The sequence below is a fragment of the Hemicordylus capensis genome, chromosome 2 (genome assembly GCF_027244095.1).
Source record: "Hemicordylus capensis ecotype Gifberg chromosome 2, rHemCap1.1.pri, whole genome shotgun sequence".
In the NCBI taxonomy this organism is placed as follows: Eukaryota; Metazoa; Chordata; class Lepidosauria; order Squamata; family Cordylidae; genus Hemicordylus; species Hemicordylus capensis.
The window spans coordinates 131,891,456-131,911,640 of record NC_069658.1 but is presented as its reverse complement, the minus strand read 5'-3'; the positions used below and the strand labels follow the sequence as shown (position 1 = coordinate 131,911,640).

Sequence of the window (20,185 nt, the reverse complement as noted above, 5' to 3'; positions counted from 1 at the left end):
GCCAGTCCTTCCCAGTCCCACTGCCTCCCTCCTCCCAGCCAAGGCTGCAGCTGAGACAGCCCTCGCCGGCACGCATTGCCTTGCCACATCTCCACGCTGGCTGGCTAAGAGAATTAATTATAAAGATGCTTCACATTGATATAGCGCTTAATGCTGTCAGCAGTGACAAAAAAATAAATAAATCACAAAAATGCAAAAAGTTCTGCAAGCACCCTGTGAAAAGCAGCTCAAAAGGCCATCTAGAGGGACAGTTAATTCAAAGTCAGGGCTGTACCTGTATTAACCATACAGTAATGCTGGAATGAATACTCTTTTACACCAGCTCCCATTAGTCAATACTGAGTTCAGTTAAAGCAAGATGGGACCTTTAGCTTGCCAACACCATCATGATAAGTAGCATGTGTTGGATGACACTTGGGTGTTATGTGCAACAAATCAGAGTACATGCAGAGGCTCCAAATAGACCTAATCGGTAGTACTAATTCTTCCTACTGATATACAGAGAAGATTGTCTAATGGCCTGATCTTCACAATGCTCTGCTGGCATTAACCCCTTTCACTTCACAAGTTCTTAACACTGGTGGAGTGCTTTGAGGATTGTGCTGCTTACTGTGAGCCAAGAACACTTCTCTAACATTATTCTGGCCAATAGCATGCCTTGCTAATTCCTCAATCTATGTTTTTAAACAGAAACACTAGAACAACCTCCAAGTGCCGTTCTGCTACATCAGAACAAAGACTTATCTTGTCCAGCATCCTGTTTTGCACAGTGGCCAACCAGAGCTTCTCTGGCAACCCCACAAACAGAAGATGAGGGCATTTCCCTCTCCTGCAGTTACTCCCCTGAATTTTGAACCTGGAGATAGCATAAAGTCATCACCAGCACCGCTACTGTAGTCACTGATATGCTTGTCTTCCATTAATGTGTCTAAACCCTTTTAAAAACCAACTAAGCTAGTGGCCATCATCACATCTTGCGGTAGCAAATTCCAGGGATTAATTACGCACTGTGTGAAGAGGTACTTGCTTTTGTCTGTCCTAGTGTATTTACCTGAATTGAAGATGGCTCTAAATTTCAGATGACACTACCTCCTGATTTAATATCAATATCAATAATATCAAAAAACTTGGGGGGAAAACCTAGTCTTGGATTCAGGTAAAGACAGTAATTCTCCTTCCAGTCAGCTTCATTGAATGACCTTTGGTTCCAGAGTTGTGAGAGAAGGAGAAAAATCTTCTCTGTCCACTTTCTCCACACCATGTATAACTTTAAAAGCCTCAGTCATGCCCCCCCCAATTAGAGTCCCACCCACAGATTTATTTATTTATTACATTTATAAACCGCCCCATCCAGAGGCTCATAGATTTTAATAAAATCTATGTGCCTCTGGATGGGGCGGTTTATAAATGTAATAAATAAATAAATCTGTGGGTGGGACTCTAATATAGATTTTAATAAATCTGTGGGTGGGACTCTAATATAGATTTTAATAAAATCTATGTGGGTTTTGCATTCCAATGTTCCTCCACAGTTATTGTTCCATGTACTGCAAGAAAAATGTTAAGATTGAAATCAAGAAATGCTGTATATTTGTACCAAACGGTAGAAGTCTCTTTTGACCAGCACATCATTAACTCATTTTACCAATAAAGAGCATCCATTCTTACAAAATCTGAAAGCTGAGACATGTAATATCATAGTTGCTGTGACTTTTATCAGATTCTCAATGCATGTCCGAGTTACAATTTATATACACAACAAGCTATAAATGTTGATGAGGTATAAATTTGGAGTCAGCTCTAAATAAACACTGAGAAAAGTAGGCCTGGACTAGCTTCCTGGCTCTCCCTTTTTAATTTCTAGCCATCTTTTCTATGGGTTCTAAGGGACGGTCAGAACAGCTTGGACTATATCACAAGCTGCCCACCCAGTGAGAGGGCTACAGTAGCTATCTCTAAATCAGCAAATTAAGTAGCCTTGCAACAGTGATTCTGATGGAACACCAAACCACTGCCTTGACTGTGCTTAAGTGAACTAATGCATTTCTGAAATGCCAAGTATGAAAACCTTTGGGACTCGATTTTCATTTTGCTAATCTATAGTGCATCTGGTGTTTATGGTTTCATGTTGATGCCAGAAAGCTCCAGAAGCATCAGTCTGGGAGCATGGTCAGTATCTACCAGCGGAGCTGAACCACTGTAAATATAAAAAAGATTTACAATTTCTCCAGTTTAAGCCTCATGGGTAGACTTTCATATAGGGGCTTCTAAAAATTTTTACAGTGAGTATGTGTGAGGAGAAATAATATACTGAGTGATCACGAGGGTCTTTATCCCTCTCTTGTTCTAATAGCATATCTCAAAAATGCAAAAATATGTAGGCTTTGCCTTCACATGTGTACAGCCACAATAATGAAATACTTATTAACGAACATTAACATCTAAAACTGTTGTAAAAGTTGGATGCGTATGATGACCATCTGTATAAACACTGAAATGTGCATTTAATGTTTTCCTTCCCCTATGATACAATATTGATTTGATATGGTTTTTAGATGTCTGGACTAAAGTACGGTATCTCTAAAGCCTTCAACTTAAAACATATAATACACTTTCTATTCATAAACAGAACTGTGCCCTTAAAAATCTACACTGCAAAGCAGGGCTGGTTCTAGAAGTTTTGGGGCCTACTACAAAATTAGGTTTGGGGGGCCCTATGTACAGCTAATTTCCTTTAGGCTAAAGAGTGGGGAGGTGGTCAGCACTTTGATCCTCAGCTGAGATGCAGGGCCGGTGCTAGGGTTTTTTGCGCCCTAGGCGAGATCACCTTCTGGCGCCCCCCCCGCCACACCCCCAACATACTGTGCATACATAACACATGTTTGCCCACCATAAGCAGATTTCTACATCAGATGCCAACATGCAGTATATACTCCTATGTTGTGGAGGAGGAGAGCTGGTCTTGTGGTAGCAAGCATGACTGGTCCCCTTAGCTAAGCAGGGTCCACCCTGGTTTGCATTTGAATGGGAGACTAGAAGTGTGAGCATTGGAAGATATTCCCCTCAGGAGATGGAGCCACTCTGGGAAGAGCATCTAGGTCCCAAGTTCCCTCCATGGCAGCATCTCCAAGATAGGGCTGCAAGAGACTCCTGCCTGCAACCTTGGAGAAGCCGCTGCCAGACTGGGTAGACAATACTGAGCTAGATAGACCAATGGTCTGACTCAGTATATGGCAGCTTCCTATGTTCCTAAATACTACTGCAGCACACACACAAGACACCTGTCCCATCCTGACACTCAGCCAACTTCCATAATCAAGATCCTACACACACCCCACAACTGCCTACTCCTAGATTGACAAGGAATACAAGCCACACCTAATGGCACAGCAGGGAAGTAACTTGCCTAGGGAGCAAAAGGTTGCTGGTTCGAATGGAAACACCTATATCGGGCAGCAGTGATATAGGAAGATGCTGAAAGGCAACATTTCTTACTACGTGGAAGGAGGCAATGGTAAACCGCTCCTGTATTCTACCAAAGAAAACCACAGGGTTCTGTGGTTGCCAGGAGTCAAAACCAACTTGATAGCACAAGAAACCACACCAGGGCTACCAACTTTCCAATAAGCCTCTGTACCCCCTTCTCAGTGTTCCAACAAGCCAGCAGCCAAGTCAGGTACAGAAACATCAAATTGCATTTCACTTAAAGCAAACATTTATAGCCAGGAAGGAAGGAAGGAAGGGGGAAGGAAAGAGATAGATACATAGACAGATAAATAGACGACAAGTAAGGGAGAGCGAGTGCTTGAGAGAGAGAGAGAGAGAGAGAGAGAGAGAGAAGGAAGGAAAGAGGGAAGGAAGGAAAGAGATAGATAGATAGATAGATAGATAGATAGATAGGAAGTGAGGGAGAGAGAGAGAGAGAAAGAAAGGCAGAGAAGAGGGAAGGAAAGAGAGAGAAGGAGTGAGGGAGAGTGAGTGAGAGAGAGAGAGAAAGGAAGGAAGGGGGAAGGAAAGAGATAGATACATAGACAGATAGCTAGACAAGAAGTGAAGGAGTAAGGGAGAGCGAGTGAGAGAGAGAGAGAAGGAAGGAAGGAAAGAGATAGATAGATGATAGGAAGTGAGGGAGAGAGTCATCAATCAATGACTATCAAACACTAAATAAAGGTCATGAATTATATCCAAGTGGACTGATTTTAGTACCATATTATTAATTTTTCTTTAAAGCTTTTCTAGTGCAACACAGCTCTCATATCAGAAGTGCTTGGTTATTATCTGCTTTAAAAATAATTAAAAATTATTATTATCTGCATAGGGCTGCCTGCCTGCAGTGGAGCTGAGCCGAGCCGAGCCGAGCCGGGGAAGGCCCTCTGCACACGCTGGGAAGTCGGAACGACTCCCCGATGCCAAGAAGTTTAGAGCGCGCGGCGGCGGATCCGCCTCCTGGACCAGGAGCGGACCACGGTGGGCCGGGGGCTCCGTGATGGGGCTCCCCCGGCGCGCCCTCTTCTCGCCAAGCAGCCTCCTCCCAGCCCGCTCACCTCGGCTTGCCGCTCACTGCGCCGCGGGGCGCTCTTGGCGGGGCTGTCCCAGGCGCCTCCTGCCGCCGCCGCCGCCTCCGCGCACCCCCCTGCTCCTCGGGCCCGGCTTCATCGCGCGGCAGCTGCTCTGGCAGCGGCGGGGCCAGGGAGGGGCTTTTCAAGGCGGAGAGGTGGCGCCCTCCCCATCCCGCCCGACAGGACACACCCCCGCCCAGCGCTGGGCTGACGGGACGGGAGGCCCAGCCAGCCTCTTCTTGTGCCCGGATCCAGATCCTGAGGGCAAGGCTCCGTCGGGGCGAAGGGGTGCCTCTGAGCACGTGCAGAGGGCCCAGGGGTATGGGGGAGGGCGTGCGCCGCTGAAGGGGCAACGAGCATTTCGGAGCGTGGGAAGGAGGCTTTGTCCCGGCGGGGGGACTTTTTGGCGCCAGCGCCCCCTCCATTTTGGCGCTCTAGGCAACTGCCTAGTTCGCCTTAATGGACGCGCCGGCCCTGCTGAGATGGCAACAATCAGAACAAATAAAAGAGAACTAACAACAGCCTCCAAGCAACGTCTCCTTTCTTTGTTTTTATTAGCCTCATTTCACTGCAGGGGTCATCCAATGAAGCAGATTGGTAGGAGATTTAGGATGGAGAACAGGAAGGATTTCTTCACACTGTGCATCATTAATCTAAAGCATTCAGTGTGTAGAACATACACTTTGCATTCAGAGGGTCCTAGATTCAGTTTCTAGCTGCAAGGTTCTCGGGTAGCAGAGCTGGGAAGGAGTTTTGAGAGCTACTGCCTTTCAGGGTAGCCAGTATTGGGCTAGGTGGACCAAAGTCCTGACTCAATGCAAGGCAACTTTCTAAGTCCAGGGGAAAATGATGGAATCCTTGCTAGCCTTTGGCTGTAATAAAGATTGGCTTGGCTTATGGGATAGAGCCCATGCTTTGCATGGAGAAGTTGCCAGGTCCTGCAGCTCTCCATAGCTGGCATCATCCTTGGGAGTCCCATGGCTCCTGCTGCTCCTCCCTTCTCAGTATTGGAGGGCTAACCTGTCTGAAAACCAGTCTTGTAAGGTTGGATAGTCTTTCTCTCCCACTCCTGTGGAATGAAATCAAAGAAGTTGTTAAGGACGAATGTGAAAAGAGACTGCCAAAGACCAAGAAACAGAAAAAAGCAAAATGGATATCAGAACAGATGGTGGAAATTCCAAGAAGAGGAGAGAAGCCAAAGTCAAGAAAGATAAAGACCTCAGGAAGGAACATAACAGGGAATTCCAGAAAGAAGAGACAAGGAGCAGTACTACAATGACATCTGTAAGACCTTGAGGATGGAAATAGACATGGAAAAACAAGGAAAGCTTTCCAACAAGTTCTCTGAACTCAGAAGGAGGTTCCAACCTCAAATTGGTATGTTAAGGGATGCCAAAGGATAGATAGTAACTGATTCAGGAAAAGATCAAACAGAGATGGAAGGAGTATACTGAAAACCTGTACAGCAGGGCCATCAACATCCAAGATATTCTAGAAGATATTCCCTACTTGCAAGAATCTCTAATACGGGAAGATGAAGTTAGATCAGCACTCCGGTCATTACCAAGTCAGAAGGCTACAGGAATTGATGGAATAGCTATAGAAATATGGCAGGCAACAGAAGAAGAATCAGTCAAGGCTCTAACCAAACTATGCCAGCAAATTTGGAGAACGACACAGTGGCCAACAGACTGGAAGAGGTCAGTCTACATACCCATACCAAAGAGAGGCGATGTAACAGATTGCTCCGCTTCTGTTCAACTTTTACATCAATGCCATGGCGAGCCGCCTTAACAACCCTGACTTCCACCCTCCCAAGTTGGCCGGAAGAACCATCACCACCCTTCTTTATGCAGACGATGCTGAAATCCTTTCAAAAACCCCTATGGGCTTCAGAAGGGCGCTGGTGACATTGTCACAGTACTGCAAGAGTGAATAACCTGAAATAAACTACCAAAAAAACTAAGGTCATAGCCTTCGCCAGAAGACCTAAGACCTGACATTGGAATATTCTTCTCAGACACAGAAGTGAGCAGGTCGCCTGCTTTACATACCTGAGGGTGGTCCCCCATGCCTCTGGCAGGCTCAAGAAAGGCCCACTGTGACCATGTTGCCCTAGCAGCACAGAGGAACTCCGCTGCCATCTTGAGGTTCCTTCGGACTAGAGGCAGCCATTATGTACCTGCAGGTCTCAAACTATATGAGGCCAAGCCGCTGGCACAATTACTATATGTTGCCCACCCAGGATCACCCTCCAATCCTGCCTCACTGGAACGTGTCCAATCTAAATTCCTAAGAGTGGCCTTGCAAGTGCCTTGCTGTGTCTCCAGTGCCACTCTACATTTGGAAACTGGTATGATAAAAGTGGAGGCCAAAGTTTGGATGACTGTTTTCGACCACTGGCTCAAACTAGCCCTTTGTCCACAGAGCCTGGCCTCGCTAACCCTGCACGGCAATTTCCAATCTTCTTGGAAACAGGCAGTCTACGACAAAGTGGCATTACTAGGCTTCTCCTCACCCCTCCTGCCTGCTATGGGCTGTGAAACTGGCCATCAAACCGAGGATCCTGGGCACGGAATGCCAGGTGTATCTAAGTAGGGCACCTGGCTTCCTGGCTTTGGATAGTCTCAGATTCACCGTCTGCCCCTCTGCCTATTTGACACATTGTCATGCCCTTCCTTCCGCTGTTCTGGAAGGAAAGAACAGGAAGATCTCACTCACGGAAAGGCTTTGCCCATGTGACTCGGGGAGGTGGAAACTATTGAACATGTACTCCGCTCTTGCCCCTTTTATAAGGATAGCCGAGAGAAGCTCATACTCCCTCTACTCCTCAGATACCCTGGTTGCCCTAGTCAAGACTACACAAAGATGTTGCTCTCAGAGGAAAATTGTACCTTACAATGCTGCCAGGATCTGCGTGGCAGTGTGTAGGATCCGCCGGATCCTGACTGCCAGTCCATAACTCATGTAGTAGATTTTTTAACTACTGACTATTTTACTTGATTGCCCTGCACATTTTTGCTATTTTGCTTTATATGCTAAATATTATATACTTTTTACATGCCTTTACTTCTATAGATAGTTGTATATAACTATGAATCTTCATTATACATAATTCTCTTAGCCAGCCGCCAGCCATGCGAAGGGATGTGGCAAGGCTATGCTTGCCGGCAAGGGATCCACCTGATTGGCTGGGCACCAGTTGGCCACTTTGAAGCTGGTTGGCTGGGCACCAGTTGGCCTCTTTGAAGCTAATGGCGGCGATGAGAGGCAGGTGAAGCGGTGGCCCCTGCAGGTGCGGCGGCAGGCCCAGCCACGGCAGAGAGGCGGCAGCGGGAGGCCCGGCCGCCCACAAGGAGAAGCATGCATGGCAGTGGCAGGCTGGGCCGCAGCAAGGAGAGGCGGCGGGCCTGGCCACAGCGGGGGTGGCGGCAGCAGCGAGGAGGTGGTGGTGGGCCCAGCCGCCAGGGTGAGGAGGTGGCTGGGCCACCAGGCCAAAAACCACATTGGGGGGGGAGGGCTGGGGGGGGAGGCGAGAGGCAGCAGCTCTGTGCAGGTGGTTGGGGCGAGGGGGGAGAGGAGAGACTGGGCAGGAGGGAGAAAGAGGGGAAAACAGCCGGCCCCAAAGAGCACACAGATGCTCTGTGCGCGGTCGGCTAGTCATAATTAATTTTCTTAGCCAACCATGCATGGGGATGTGGCAAGGCTATGCATGCCAGCGAAGGAGGCAACTGATTGGCTGAGCTCTGGTTGGCCGGCGGAGGTGCCTGATTAGCTGCGTGCTGGTTGGCCCAGCTGCATTGAGGTGGCGGCGGTGGCTGTAGGCCTAGACTGGCCGCGGCCTGGGCTGGGAGGAGGCAGTAGGCAGTGGGAGGGACTGGCCCTGGCCCGGGCAGCACTGGCGGGGGTGAGTGGGGAACAGGCGGTGGGGGTGAAGCCCCTGAGCCTGTTGCAGCCTGGCGTGGGAGAGAAACAGGTGGCGGGGCACAGCCCTAGCGCCTGTTCGAGGCCTGAGCGGGAGGGAAATGGGTGGTGGGGCTTCCCTGTTCACCGCCCTGGAGGAGGAACTGCGGCAGTGGGGCCCAGTGAGGCTCTGTGCAGGTGGGGGGGAGCATAAGGGAGGCCATTGGCGGGAGGGAGACGGGTGGCAGGGCTTCCCTGTTCAGCACCCGGGAGCAGGAGCGGTGGCGGCGCCCTTTTTGGCCGCTCAACGCCCGATGAGGCTCTGTACACGTGGTGGTGGGGAGGAACGGAAGTGGGAGAGGGCAAGAGAACGTGGGGCTGGAGGGGAGAGAGGAGAGAGGGGGGAGCAGTCAGTGTTGGGGATGAACTTCCAGTGCATCGACCTTTTGCACCAACTGTCCTAATGACCACTAGGGGCATTGGGAGTAGAGACAGTGAGTCAGGGTCTCCCTATCTGTCCCTACTCTATGACCCCTGAACTGACTCTGCAGCACTTCCTGTGCTGAGTCACAATCCTTCCTTTCCTCCTAGAGAGCAGATGGAAACATCTCTCTCTCTCCTTACCTATCCACTATGTAGTCCTTTGGATTAGATATAGGTCTTTTCTATCTAAGTGTATTTAACCAATAAATGTTTAGTGTTTAGTCATACAAGGATCTCCATGTGTTTTCTTTAAATAGCTGCAATATCTGAACCATCCTCTGCTACCTGCTCTGTAACTGGAGTGTGTGCTCATTCCTTAGTGCTCTGCTGTTTTACCTATTGTGGGTAAAAATCAACAACCTCTAACAGTCAGCCCCAAAGAGCGCACAGATTCTCTGTGCTGGGTTGGCTAGTACCTATATATTTACCCTTGCTTTATTTTTATTTTATTAGTCTCCCCACAATTCTTAGAGTTGTATTTTATAAATCAAAAAAATATAGTCTAATTATAGTATATTAATGTTTAATAATGCAGTTGCAATTATTTCATGATAATTTGTTTTATAATAATTTTAATGTAAAGATTTTATTGACACATGATCTTTTATTTTACTGTATCTGTATTATATCCTGTGCTGGTCTTTAACTGTAATAAAGATGTTGAATGATTGACTTTAACAGATTGCACAAACCATCATACAATATCCTTAATTTCCCATGCTAGCAAAATAATGCTCAGGCTCATCCAACGCAGATTAGAGCCCTACATGGAAAGGGAAATGCCGGATTTTCAAGTTGGTTTCAGAAAAGGCCGAGGAACAAGAGGCATTATTGTTGATGCATGCTGGATAATTTAAAAAGCCAAAGAATACCGAAAATAAGTCAATATGTGTGTTATTGACTACAGAAAAGACTTTGATTGTGTCAACCATGTAAGCTGTGGAATATCCTTAGGAAAATGGGCACCCCAGAACATCTCATTGTTCTCATGAGAAACCTATACACAGGACAGGAAGCCGCAGTCCAGACGGAACATGGTGAAACAGACTAGTTCCAGATCGGCAAAAGAGTAAGACAAGGCTGTATACTTTCTCCTTATTTATTCAATTTATGTGCTGAAGATATAGGGAGAGAAGCTGGATTGGAAGAAGATGAGCGTGGTTTTAAAGCTGGAGGAAGAAACATCAGTAACCTGTGCTAAGCTGATGACACCACTTTGGTAGCTGAGAATGCGGATGATCTGCAAGCTCTACTAATGAAAGTCAGGGAGCACAGAATTGATAATGAAAACATTGAAGTGGTAGATCGCTTCTGCCTTTTAGGATCGATCATCAACATTGAAGGATCCCGCAGTCAAGACATACACCGCAGACTAGCACTTCATAGGGTTGCAGTGAAGGCCTTGGAAAGGATATTTAGATGCCATAACATTCTATATTTACAAAGATTAGAATTGTTCAGACAATGGTTTTTCCTGTTATACTCCATGGATGAGAAAGCTGGACTTTGAAGAAGCAAGATAGGAAAAGTATTGACGCTTTTGAACTTTGGTGCTGGAGAAGACTTTTGAGGATACCATGGGCAGCCAGGAAAACAAACAAGTGGATCATAGAACAAATCAATAAAGAATTTTCACTCGAGGCATAAATGACTAGGCTCAAACTATCATACTTTGGACACATTATGCAAAAACCCAGCTCCCTTGAGACGTCCATGATGCTGGAGAAAGTTGAAGGAAAGAGAAAAAAGGGATGACCAGCAGCAAGATGGATGGACTAGATTACGACAGCAGTGTGGACCACTGAGAGACCTTAAAGGCCAAGTTGAAGACAGATCATCCTGGAGAGAATCTATCTATGTGGTCGCTAAGAGTCAACACCAACTTGATGGCACTTAATGAATCAATCAATCTTCAGTGGGCCTTTGACTCCCATATTTACCTGAGAATGAATCCTACTGGACACCATAGGACTTCTTTTAAAACATTGCCCGTTTCTCCAACAAATCAACTATCAGTTTGACTTTCTGGCCTTCTTTTTCTGCTCATGATATGGTGGCCCAGTGGCAACCTCTTGCTGGTAAATCCTAAGGGATCTGTAATACTGCATTATTACAATATCCAGTATTACAATATTTATGAGTTCTTGGATTGCGAATTCAAAAAGTAAATTAAACTCAGATTTACTCAACACCAGCTTTCTTCCTCAGTGTCTTCTTTTCCAGCAAATAGGCCAAATATATTTTTTTTTTAAATTAAAAATAAAAATTCAGATTTTCTATGCTTGTGAGGGAGCAGGCTCGTCCAGTGAGCAAAATAACCTTTCTGTATAGAGAGCATCTTTCTTTCGCTGCAGTGTTTTGAAAAGAAACGTCTCACCCTGCTCTTTTTTCATGAATATGCTTTATATTGATCCCCATGTACTTCTACCACTCACAGGTGGTCCAGGGACTGTTCTAATAGGAACCGGAAGTAAGGGTGGTGTGTGGTACGCTTGTCGTTGTAGGTCTCTTTGGACGACTGAACAGAGTAGAGATTCTGCTGCTGCGTGAACACACAGAACCTCTCCTCGTTGCTATAGCAACGAGTGGAGGCCGGCAGCTTCTCTCATGTCACTGCCGGAGCCGGTGAGGAAACGGCTGAGCTCGTTCAGCAGAACAGTGTTTACTGACAACAACCGCACCCAACCCGAGGATAGAGGTGGCGACTGCGGCATTCCTGGTGAGGGTCCCTGCCTTGTGCCAGTGACAAAGATGGCGGGCAGCGGCGTAGCGTTGGCAACGGACTGGCGGGAGGGAGCAGATGGTGGGGTGGGTGGGGTGGATCCATTCCCAGCCTCGCCTGTCGCATATTGTTTTGGAGGAGCTGGCTGCGCGGGTTTCATTAGGTCTGCCTCGCAAAGTGCACATCTAAGAGCAGGATCCAGATCAAGCCAGGTGATCGTGGCCAAGCAGCACTGACACAAAGGAGAGATGACTAAGTTAATTTCAGTGGGTGGTCCTGACTAACCCCCTGAGACTGCAGATCTCCTGCTCAAACTCCACCTCCGCCATGAGAGGATTAAACTGCAGACTTCGGGCTCTACTGACAACTTGCCCAGCTCTCCTCTCCTCCTTTTTGCTTTGCTTGACATCCAACCTGATGAAGAGTTTTGGGGAATCCAAAAGCTTGCTTGTGTGTTGTTTTCCATGGCCCCATGTGGCTTTTGGATTTTTCTAATGGCCCAACATGGTGCCTGTGATTTTTGTGTTGCCACATAATGACATGGTGCTTTAGGCTTTAGCCTATAACTCTGGCTCTCTATCTTCAGTGTATTATATATGTTAGCACGGGAGCTCATCTGGATGATCTGGCATCAGGGAGACAATGGGAAAGTTTCAATGTTGTGAATAACTTCTTAGCTGAACGATGCCCTTAATCTATTATAATAATTTTCCTGGGTGTGCCATGGAATGTGCGTCCCGGCTCCCAGCTGATTGGCTGGGTGCCAGCACACCCAGGAGACCAGAGGCAGTGGCGGGCATGGCTGGGGAGGCAAGCGGCAGGCGGGCCCGGCCACAGAGGAAAGCGGCAGCGGCGGCGGGCCCAGCCATGGAGGAAGCACTCGGCCCAGCACCAGGCCCATCCTCGGAGGCAGCATTCGACCCGCCGGCAGGCCCGGCCACAGAGGCAGCACTAGGCCCGCCGGCGGAAACAGCACTCGGCCCGCCGGCGGGCCGGCCACAGAGGCAAGCAGTGGCGGGCCTGGCCGCAGAGGAAGGTGGCAGCCCGGCCGCAGAGGCGGCACTCGGCCCGCCAGCGGGCCAGCCGTGGAGGCAAGTGGCGGCGGCTGCGGAGATGGTCGGAGACTGGGGAAGAGAGGTAACTGCCAGCCCTGAAGAGCGCACAGATGTTCTGTGCGGGGTCGGCTAGTTTTAGATTAACCCAGCCACACTTAATTCCACAAAATGAATAACCCATTTAAACAAGTCTTTAAGGCCGTTCTCATGACCAGCCCTACCTGGGCTAGCACTGCCCTACCTGGCATTAGAACCTGATCCTGACACTCCTCCGCGAGGTAGCATGTGCCCTCCTGGCAAGCCCGGGCAGAAGGAGTGGCCTGGCAGTGGGGAATCCATAATGCTCCTTGCACTGTGAGATACGGGAGGAAGCAGCCTATTTTCCCCACTCCCCCTCGCCACTTCGGAATTGCTCACACATTGGTTGGCTGGGCACCGTGTGGATCATGTGAGGAAGGTAGGTAATGTCCTGCCTTCTCCCCAGCCCTGGCACGAATGGTTGTGAGAATGACCTCTTTGTTACCCCTACTTACTGAGCAAAGAGTAGTTTTTTAAAAATATCTGACAGCTGCCATAGCATGACTTCAGCCAAGACAATCTGATAGAATTGTTCTGCCTGTAGCAGTGTACAGTATGGTATTTTGACGCAAGGCAGAAAATGGCTCCTCATCTCAGGAAATATGAAGAGGCACTAATTATTTATACAAATATTATATATTGATGCTAATACTAATATTATATTTTGCAGTAGCAGTCCCTACTTCTTATAGCACCATCTTTAAAAAGAAACAACACACCATGGACAAGCATGGATCATGCAGCCCTTGAACACTGCAGATCAATCAGATTAGGCTCAGAAATTAAAGCATGACTAGGGATTGCAGTTTTTTGGACTGTCTCAGCCTAATGAAATGCATATTTACTTTGAATTAAGTCATAGGTGTTCAACTGGGCTTACTCCCATGTAATTGTGCATTGGATTGCAGTCTCCAGCACATACCTCTCAAGTGGCTGCTCTCTCTTTTTTGTTTTTGTTTCTTCAGATAATGAAATCGTCTCCAATTTACCCTTGCAGATGTCCCTCTATTTCAACCTTTGCTTTTTCCCATTTTGGTGGTTGAGCAGTGTAGTTGTGCTGCAATTGAAGGTGAGTCCAGAAGACAACTGGTATCTAAGTTTCCCTTCTGTCCATTCTTATTTCCTGACACTTTCTGAAACAGAGAGACCGGTTATTGCTAGTTAACATACCTAGTAACAGCAGTGATGATACAGTATGATTTCCATAAAATATGTTCCAAATGGTAGCATTTGTTGCAGATGGGTTTAGAAGCAGGTAAATATCAAAAAAACAAGATTCTCCGTATGGTGTGGATTTCAAGAAAGATGACTCTGTAAGTAAAATTACTTTGCCTGGATAGTGTATTTATTTTTTCTTCCCTTCTCGCATTTTAAAATTTTTATTGGCTTTTACAATAGCTTTACAATCAAATTACATTCATTTATTTAATTAAGTAAATATTGACTTCCCGCTTACCTGTCTGCACAATTCACATTAACTATACCTATAAGCCATTGCTATAATAATTCGAAACATACATACTCCACATTACTTCTCGATTTTACCCTACCCAACCTGCTGTTATTACTATATTTCAAACCCTTACATGCAGTAAACTTTAAATCAGTTTTCCATAATTTTTCCCAAGCAGCCATATCTATATTATGACCCACATCTTGAGCCCATTTTATCATAGTTGTTTTAACCACTTCATCTCTTGTCGCCTCCAAATATTTTTCCCCCTTCCCTCCTCAATTCTAGTATTCATTCCTACCAGACTACTACAAATTCATCCTGGTGACAGTCATTATTTTATCAACTCTGATTGAGATTATCCGCCTGTACCTGGGGTATATGGGCAACCTGCAGGAAAAGGTAAGTTTGCTTCATTTGCTTGAATATAGCAATAGCAATAGCAATAGCACTTACATACCGCTTTATAGCCGGGGCTCTCTAAGCGGTTTACAATGATTTAGCATATTGCCCCCAACATTCTGGGTACTCATTTTACCGACCTCGGAAGGATGGAAGGCTGAGTCAACCTTGAGCCCCTGGTCAGGATCGAACTTGTAACCTTCTGGTTACAGGGCGACAGTTTTACCACTGCGCCACCAGGGGCTCATTATCACTGTTCTAGACAATTGGATAAATTGCTTTGAACTGGATAAAACACAGGATAATTTAAAGTAAGAACTCGGTAGCATTGCGATGTTCCTGGGGCCCCTCCAAGAGTTCTTGCCTGGGTACCCCAGTGGTCACTAAGTACACCAAATAAAAGGAGTGTTTGGGTGCTCCAGTTATAACACTGAGAATAGATCCACCCTGAAATATATAAATAATTGATAGCTGCCACCACCTTCTGAGTTACCAGCAAAGTAGACTCTTTGCCAGTGTGATTGGAGAAATCTCACTAGCTACCACTTTGCCAGTTCCCAGTCTTTGCTGACCCAACTCCCTGGAGGGTTAACTCCTGCCTATGTAGTAGGTTGATTGAGAAGACCAAGGCAAGGATGCAGGGTATGATACAAGGATACAGAATCTACTGAGATCAGAACATACCACATTAATTCAACCAACGAATTTGGTTGTTTTAAAAATCTGAGCACAGAGGATATACAACTAGAGCCAAGTACATAACCAAGGAAAAGGTTGGTGTTAATGCGCCATGACTTGCCCTAGAATGGTACATTTGGCAGGCAGTTCATCTGAATAAGGCATCTTGAAAGGTAATAGCTGACTCTAGATTCCCAAAGTCTCTCCCCACAGAAGACATAGCACAAACTCCAGGAAACGTAGCTAGTTGAACTCCAACCAAAATTTTACAAGCAAACTTGTCTTTTTAAAAAAATTGTCTGTGGGGGGAAGCTCTGGAGCAGTATATTTCTTTAACTGCTGGAAAAACGCAGCAAATCCCATGCTGTGTGTTTAAGTCTATTGTGAGGTACAAGGTTTTTGTTCCCACTACCCTCCACTCTGCCCAAACTATAGTCTCTTTGTTCTAGCTTTTGCTATTGGTGTAAATCCTGCCTTCCTATTTTGAAAAATGCTACAAGATCAGGCCTTGCTATTGTTCTCTGAGCCCTTTTGGTCCCTATTAGGAGCAAGACAGTCGAGAATGTGATCAATACAATCTTCCCTCTGCTACTATTCATAGCAGCTAAGATGCAATGCTTCCGGCTGAAAAGAGACAGACAAGCGATTTGTTTCTTCTCCTCTACCCCTAGTTCTATTTGTGTTATATTTTCCCTGTCACTGGAACAATATAGAGGGGCTGTTCACATGACCAGGTGGGTGGGGGGAAAGGCAGGATTCAACCTACCTTCTCCCAGATGATCAAACTTATCCCTTCTGGATATGAGCTGCGTGCCCACTCGACCCACGCTGCTGGGAACAGCACCGTGTACTGTCTGTGCTGCTCCCAACAGCACAGATCAACAGAGGCCGGGACTTGTTTTCCCTGCCCCCGGATATCCCACATGGCACCGCATGACAAGTGTGGTGCCATGGGGGATTCCCCCATCAGACAGGCACTCTAGGCGCCTGTCTCTGTTTCTCCACAGGCTGCGTGGAGCCCGAGGAGACACAATCCCAACAGCCGGGTTAAAGGAATGCTTGCTCTTTTAACCTCGGCTGAGGTCTGCGTAGGGCCTGGCGCGCCACACGAGTAGCCTGGCCCAGACTAGGCTGCTCATGAGAACAGCCTCAGAGAATGGCATCTGGCTGAGACACCTGACTGAAAAGTCTGGTCATAAGAACATAAGAACAGCCCTGCTGGATCAGGCCCAAGGCCCATCTAGTCCAGCATCCTGTTTCGCAGTGGTAATGATGTGCTGCACTTAGCTGGCAGGATTGAGTTGAGAGCACTAATAGGGCAAGAGATTTTTGTGCAGAAGAGGAGCAGATTTTCCATAATCTGGTACTGAAAAGCCTTTCCTTGAACTTTGACTCTGAAATGATGTTTTTCAGGATTTGCATTTTGGACACTGGTGTAGAAAGTCTGACCAATAGCTTTTCTACACCTTCATAGCCTCTGTTTGTGTTGTACCGTTGCCAGAATGATGGTGAATTGATGCCATTTCCCCTCCTCTTCCCAGGTTCCCGAGTTAGCTGGATTTTGGCTCCTGAGTCTCCTTTTGCAACTGCCCTTAATTCTCTTCCTGCTTTTAAATGAAAGCCTGAAGATCCAGCCGCTGGAGCGAGCTGTCCACATCATCTTCGTAATCTTCCTTGTTTTCCAGGTCATTACTGCATTCCTAGCCCTCAAAAGAATGGTGAATCAATTGGCAACACGCTTCCACCTTCATGAGTTTGACCGGCTCGCTGAACAGTTACCCTCTGATCATCTAGCCTGGAAGCAAAGGAGGATGGATGCTCCGTGGGTGGTGAGACCACCTGTGGAAGAAATTCGTTCAACAAGTGTTGGTTGGGGAGCTGCAGTGAGAGCTTGATGGGCTGGAAAAGCAGGCAGCCACCTGTTGATAAATGTCCCTTGGTTCCTGATTCCTTGTTTGTGTTTTTGAGTATCCTTCTCTGGAGTTCACCTTTTTAGAGAAAACAAGAAGGCACTCTTCTACAAGTAATCTATGAAATGAGAGTCATCTTCTGGTGTGATGCAAAACATAACATTGGACTGTGTAACCTACCTGTACTTTGCCGGCATGCCTCATGAACTGAAAATTAGATTTCTGTCCAGTCTTGCTCATGTCTTTTTAAAAAAATCCATATGGATTTTTCCTCTGCTTTGTGGTATTTCTGTTTGTATTCATCCATGGTCATTTTTCGGTTGTGGAAAAACCTTATATCAGCATCAGTGCTCAGACGTCATCTTTTCTTGAGTGGGAATGCCTTTTGTTTTGAAAAAAACCAAAATGCTTACTTTTTAAGCATGCACACATTTACATACTTAATATTTCAATAACTGTTGCAAAGGGATATTTTGTAAAATAAAGATTTTTGTAATTATCTTTTAATTGTATATGGTGATGATAGCATTTCCTGTCAAATGATGCTCTGCAGTTGGTTGCATAGCTCTCACTATGCACATTGCTTCTCTGTAACAAGAGGCACTTTGTAAAAAGGCTTCACAATTATTTTAAAACTTAAAACAGAATTGGTCTGATGAACATCAAGGAAGTTTCATAATTACTTAGTAAGTTAAAGCAAAGGCAGAGAGGCCTGTGTTACTCAAAGGGGCTATTCACATGACCGTGCTGTGGGGAAGGCAGGATTGAACCTACCTTCTGCCAGATGATCGATATGTGTTTCTTCAGTGTGCAAGCCACACACCCATATGACCTGTGCTGCTGGGAGCAGCGTGACTCAACAGAGGCTGGGACTCATTTTCCTGGCCTCTGGATATCCTACAAGGCATCACACAATGAACACAGTGCCTTGGGAGATTCCCTCATCTCTGTGTCAGGCTACTGACATATGGAAAGTTATTCAGAGTACACCCATTGGAATTAAAAGGACAAAGGCAATTTAGCAAAATATTTCAGCAGTTGCTTTTATAATTTTCTCTAACTCTGTTACCAGTGCTGCCTTCTGTTCAAGCCCTTTTCTTTTATCATGCTCAATTTGTATCCATCTACCACAGGTGCAATTCTCTGCTAATTTATTTGCAAAGCTAAATCTAATTACGAATCCATTTCATCTCAGACTTTCTTCCTGTGTCCCACACCAATCCCACCTGGGAACACTTAGTGGTCCTCAGTATTACACATTTTAAGAATTACTGCTCTGGGCTTTTAAAAAAAATGTATTTTTGTGTACAAGTCAACTTTCTCAAGCCATGGAAGGAGCTTTGACTATTCTTGCTATCAATTTGAAACTCATCTGCACAAACCTGCACTCTGGAAAATGCCCAACATATGCTGTGTGCTGAACAATACCATCTACCCATTCTTTGATGCTTTCTATAAGTAATGCTACAAACACACATTTTAAGTAAAGAACCCCCCCCCCTTTTTGCTAGGGTTAATGTTATACCATCCAACTATCTTGAAGGTTATTTACAAGATATCATGGTGTCCCTAAGGCTCTGTCCATGTGACTCAGATAAGATAAACTCTCAGATTCATATTTTTTAATTGCATATTTTATTTGAGGGAGATTTGGTGTTCCCATTGATCAGAGCACAGCCCAGGAGAATCTGTTGAGTGCTTATTTGATTTCTATGTAAATGGGTCTGATTCTCCTGTTACTCTTTTAGTGGTAATGTTTTTAAATCTTGTGATCAAGACTAAACCTGTACTAATGGGGAGGTGACTGATACCTGTTTTGGGGGCAGTGGTTGTTTGGATTGTGGATATGGTCAATGGACTAAAACATTTGATGATATTGAGGATCATCAATTGAACTTGATTTAGTTAATTATCGCATTCCACTTGTTAGATGCCTACTGCTGCCCTGGAATCCACTACTAGTAACATTGCCTATGGAAAATGGAGGATCAATGCTGCCCCCTCTCTTCCAACCTGAATATCCTGAAAGGTGGGTTTCCTGACTGAAAGAAACTGAGTTTCCTGACTGAGATTGCCCTGGGACTTGCATTTCTAGTATTGTTGAAAGCTATTAGCTTCAAAATTAAGGTTCATTAATATCACTAAGTCGGTTTCCACCTTGTAAGTATCATGTCAGATTAATCTACAAATTCTGCGGAGCAAAGCTGGCTCCTTTTTAAGCTTTCCATCCCCTCCTCCCAGGTAAATTTGTAAAACAATAAGAAATCTTTGCTTTAGCAAAGAACAGAGGCTGTTACCATGAGTAGCCTAGTCCTGGGTGCTCCCGCGCAGCCTAACCCCACTTTGTAGCCCAGCTCTTAGCTGAGATTAAAGGCAAGAGCACACCCTTAACCTGGCTGCTGGGATCGTGTGTCTCAGGCCGCACGCAGCCTTAGAAGACACTGAGATGGCACATAGAGCACCCAACTGATGGGGGAATCCCCCAAGGCACCGCATTCATTGTGTGGTGCCTTGTGGGATATCCGGAGGCTGGGAAAATGGGTCCAAGCCTCTGTTGATCCACACTGCTCCTGGCAGTGTGGGTCGTGTGGGCACATGGCTTGTGCGCCAAAAATACTAAGTTTGATCGTCTGTGGGATGTCTGTAGGTTGAACGTTGCCTTGCCCACTCGCCCATGCAAATAGCCCCACAGCTCTCAGTACCATTTAGCAATAATTGATGCTCTGGAGTTGTGGACCCCCTGCAGTTCAATTAGCATGCCCAAGGTATACCCAAGATCCTTGCTATGACAATATTGGTGCCCTTGTAGAGTGCTGTGTTTCAAGCATTACTAATATAAATTTCATTGCAAGGTTGCCAACAAAGTTCTTCCACAATTATCTTAAAATAGATCTGTGGTCTGTTCTCTACCTCACTTCCCAGGGGGTGGGATTTATTTATTT

The 20,185-nt window shown here is 46.1% G+C and overlaps 2 protein-coding genes across 5 annotated transcripts in view; one reads left to right on the top strand and one right to left on the bottom strand.

Moving 5' to 3' along the window:
• The window catches only part of LOC128346396 (translation initiation factor IF-2-like), a 32,477-nt gene extending 15,592 nt beyond the window's left edge, over positions 1-16,885 (bottom strand). For 3 of the 4 annotated variants that reach the window (XM_053299651.1, XM_053299658.1, XM_053299659.1), the window contains exon 1: positions 4,545-5,099. Coding sequence is in view for 1 of the 4 variants with exons in the window: in XM_053299659.1 (XP_053155634.1) it covers positions 4,545-4,984 (440 nt within the window). In the remaining 3 variants the exon portion in view is untranslated. Of the gene's footprint in view, positions 1-4,544; positions 5,100-13,722 lie in introns of those variants that run through there. The other variant, XM_053299655.1, reaches the window with a different exon arrangement.
• LOC128346397 (transmembrane protein 17-like) lies at positions 11,432-17,750 on the top strand. Its single transcript, XM_053299660.1, has 4 exons — positions 11,432-11,664; positions 13,766-13,869; positions 14,542-14,655; positions 16,875-17,750. Exons 1-4 carry the CDS (start codon positions 11,553-11,555, stop codon positions 17,226-17,228), a joined length of 684 nt encoding a protein of 227 aa, XP_053155635.1. The 5' UTR covers positions 11,432-11,552; the 3' UTR covers positions 17,229-17,750.
• Positions 17,751-20,185: the final 2,435 nt, after the last annotated feature.

Bases quoted from the DNA above. Each gene is read 5' to 3' on its own strand.
- LOC128346397 (XM_053299660.1), top strand. From the start codon at position 11,553: ATGTCACTGCCGGAGCCGGTGAGGAAACGGCTGAGCTCGTTCAGCAGA. The intron at 11,665-13,765 runs GTGAGGGTCCCT...TTGTTTCTTCAG, and splicing joins TGGCGACTGCGGCATTCCTG to ATAATGAAATCGTCTCCAAT. The intron at 13,870-14,541 runs GTGAGTCCAGAA...CCTCAATTCTAG, and splicing joins TAGTTGTGCTGCAATTGAAG to TATTCATTCCTACCAGACTA.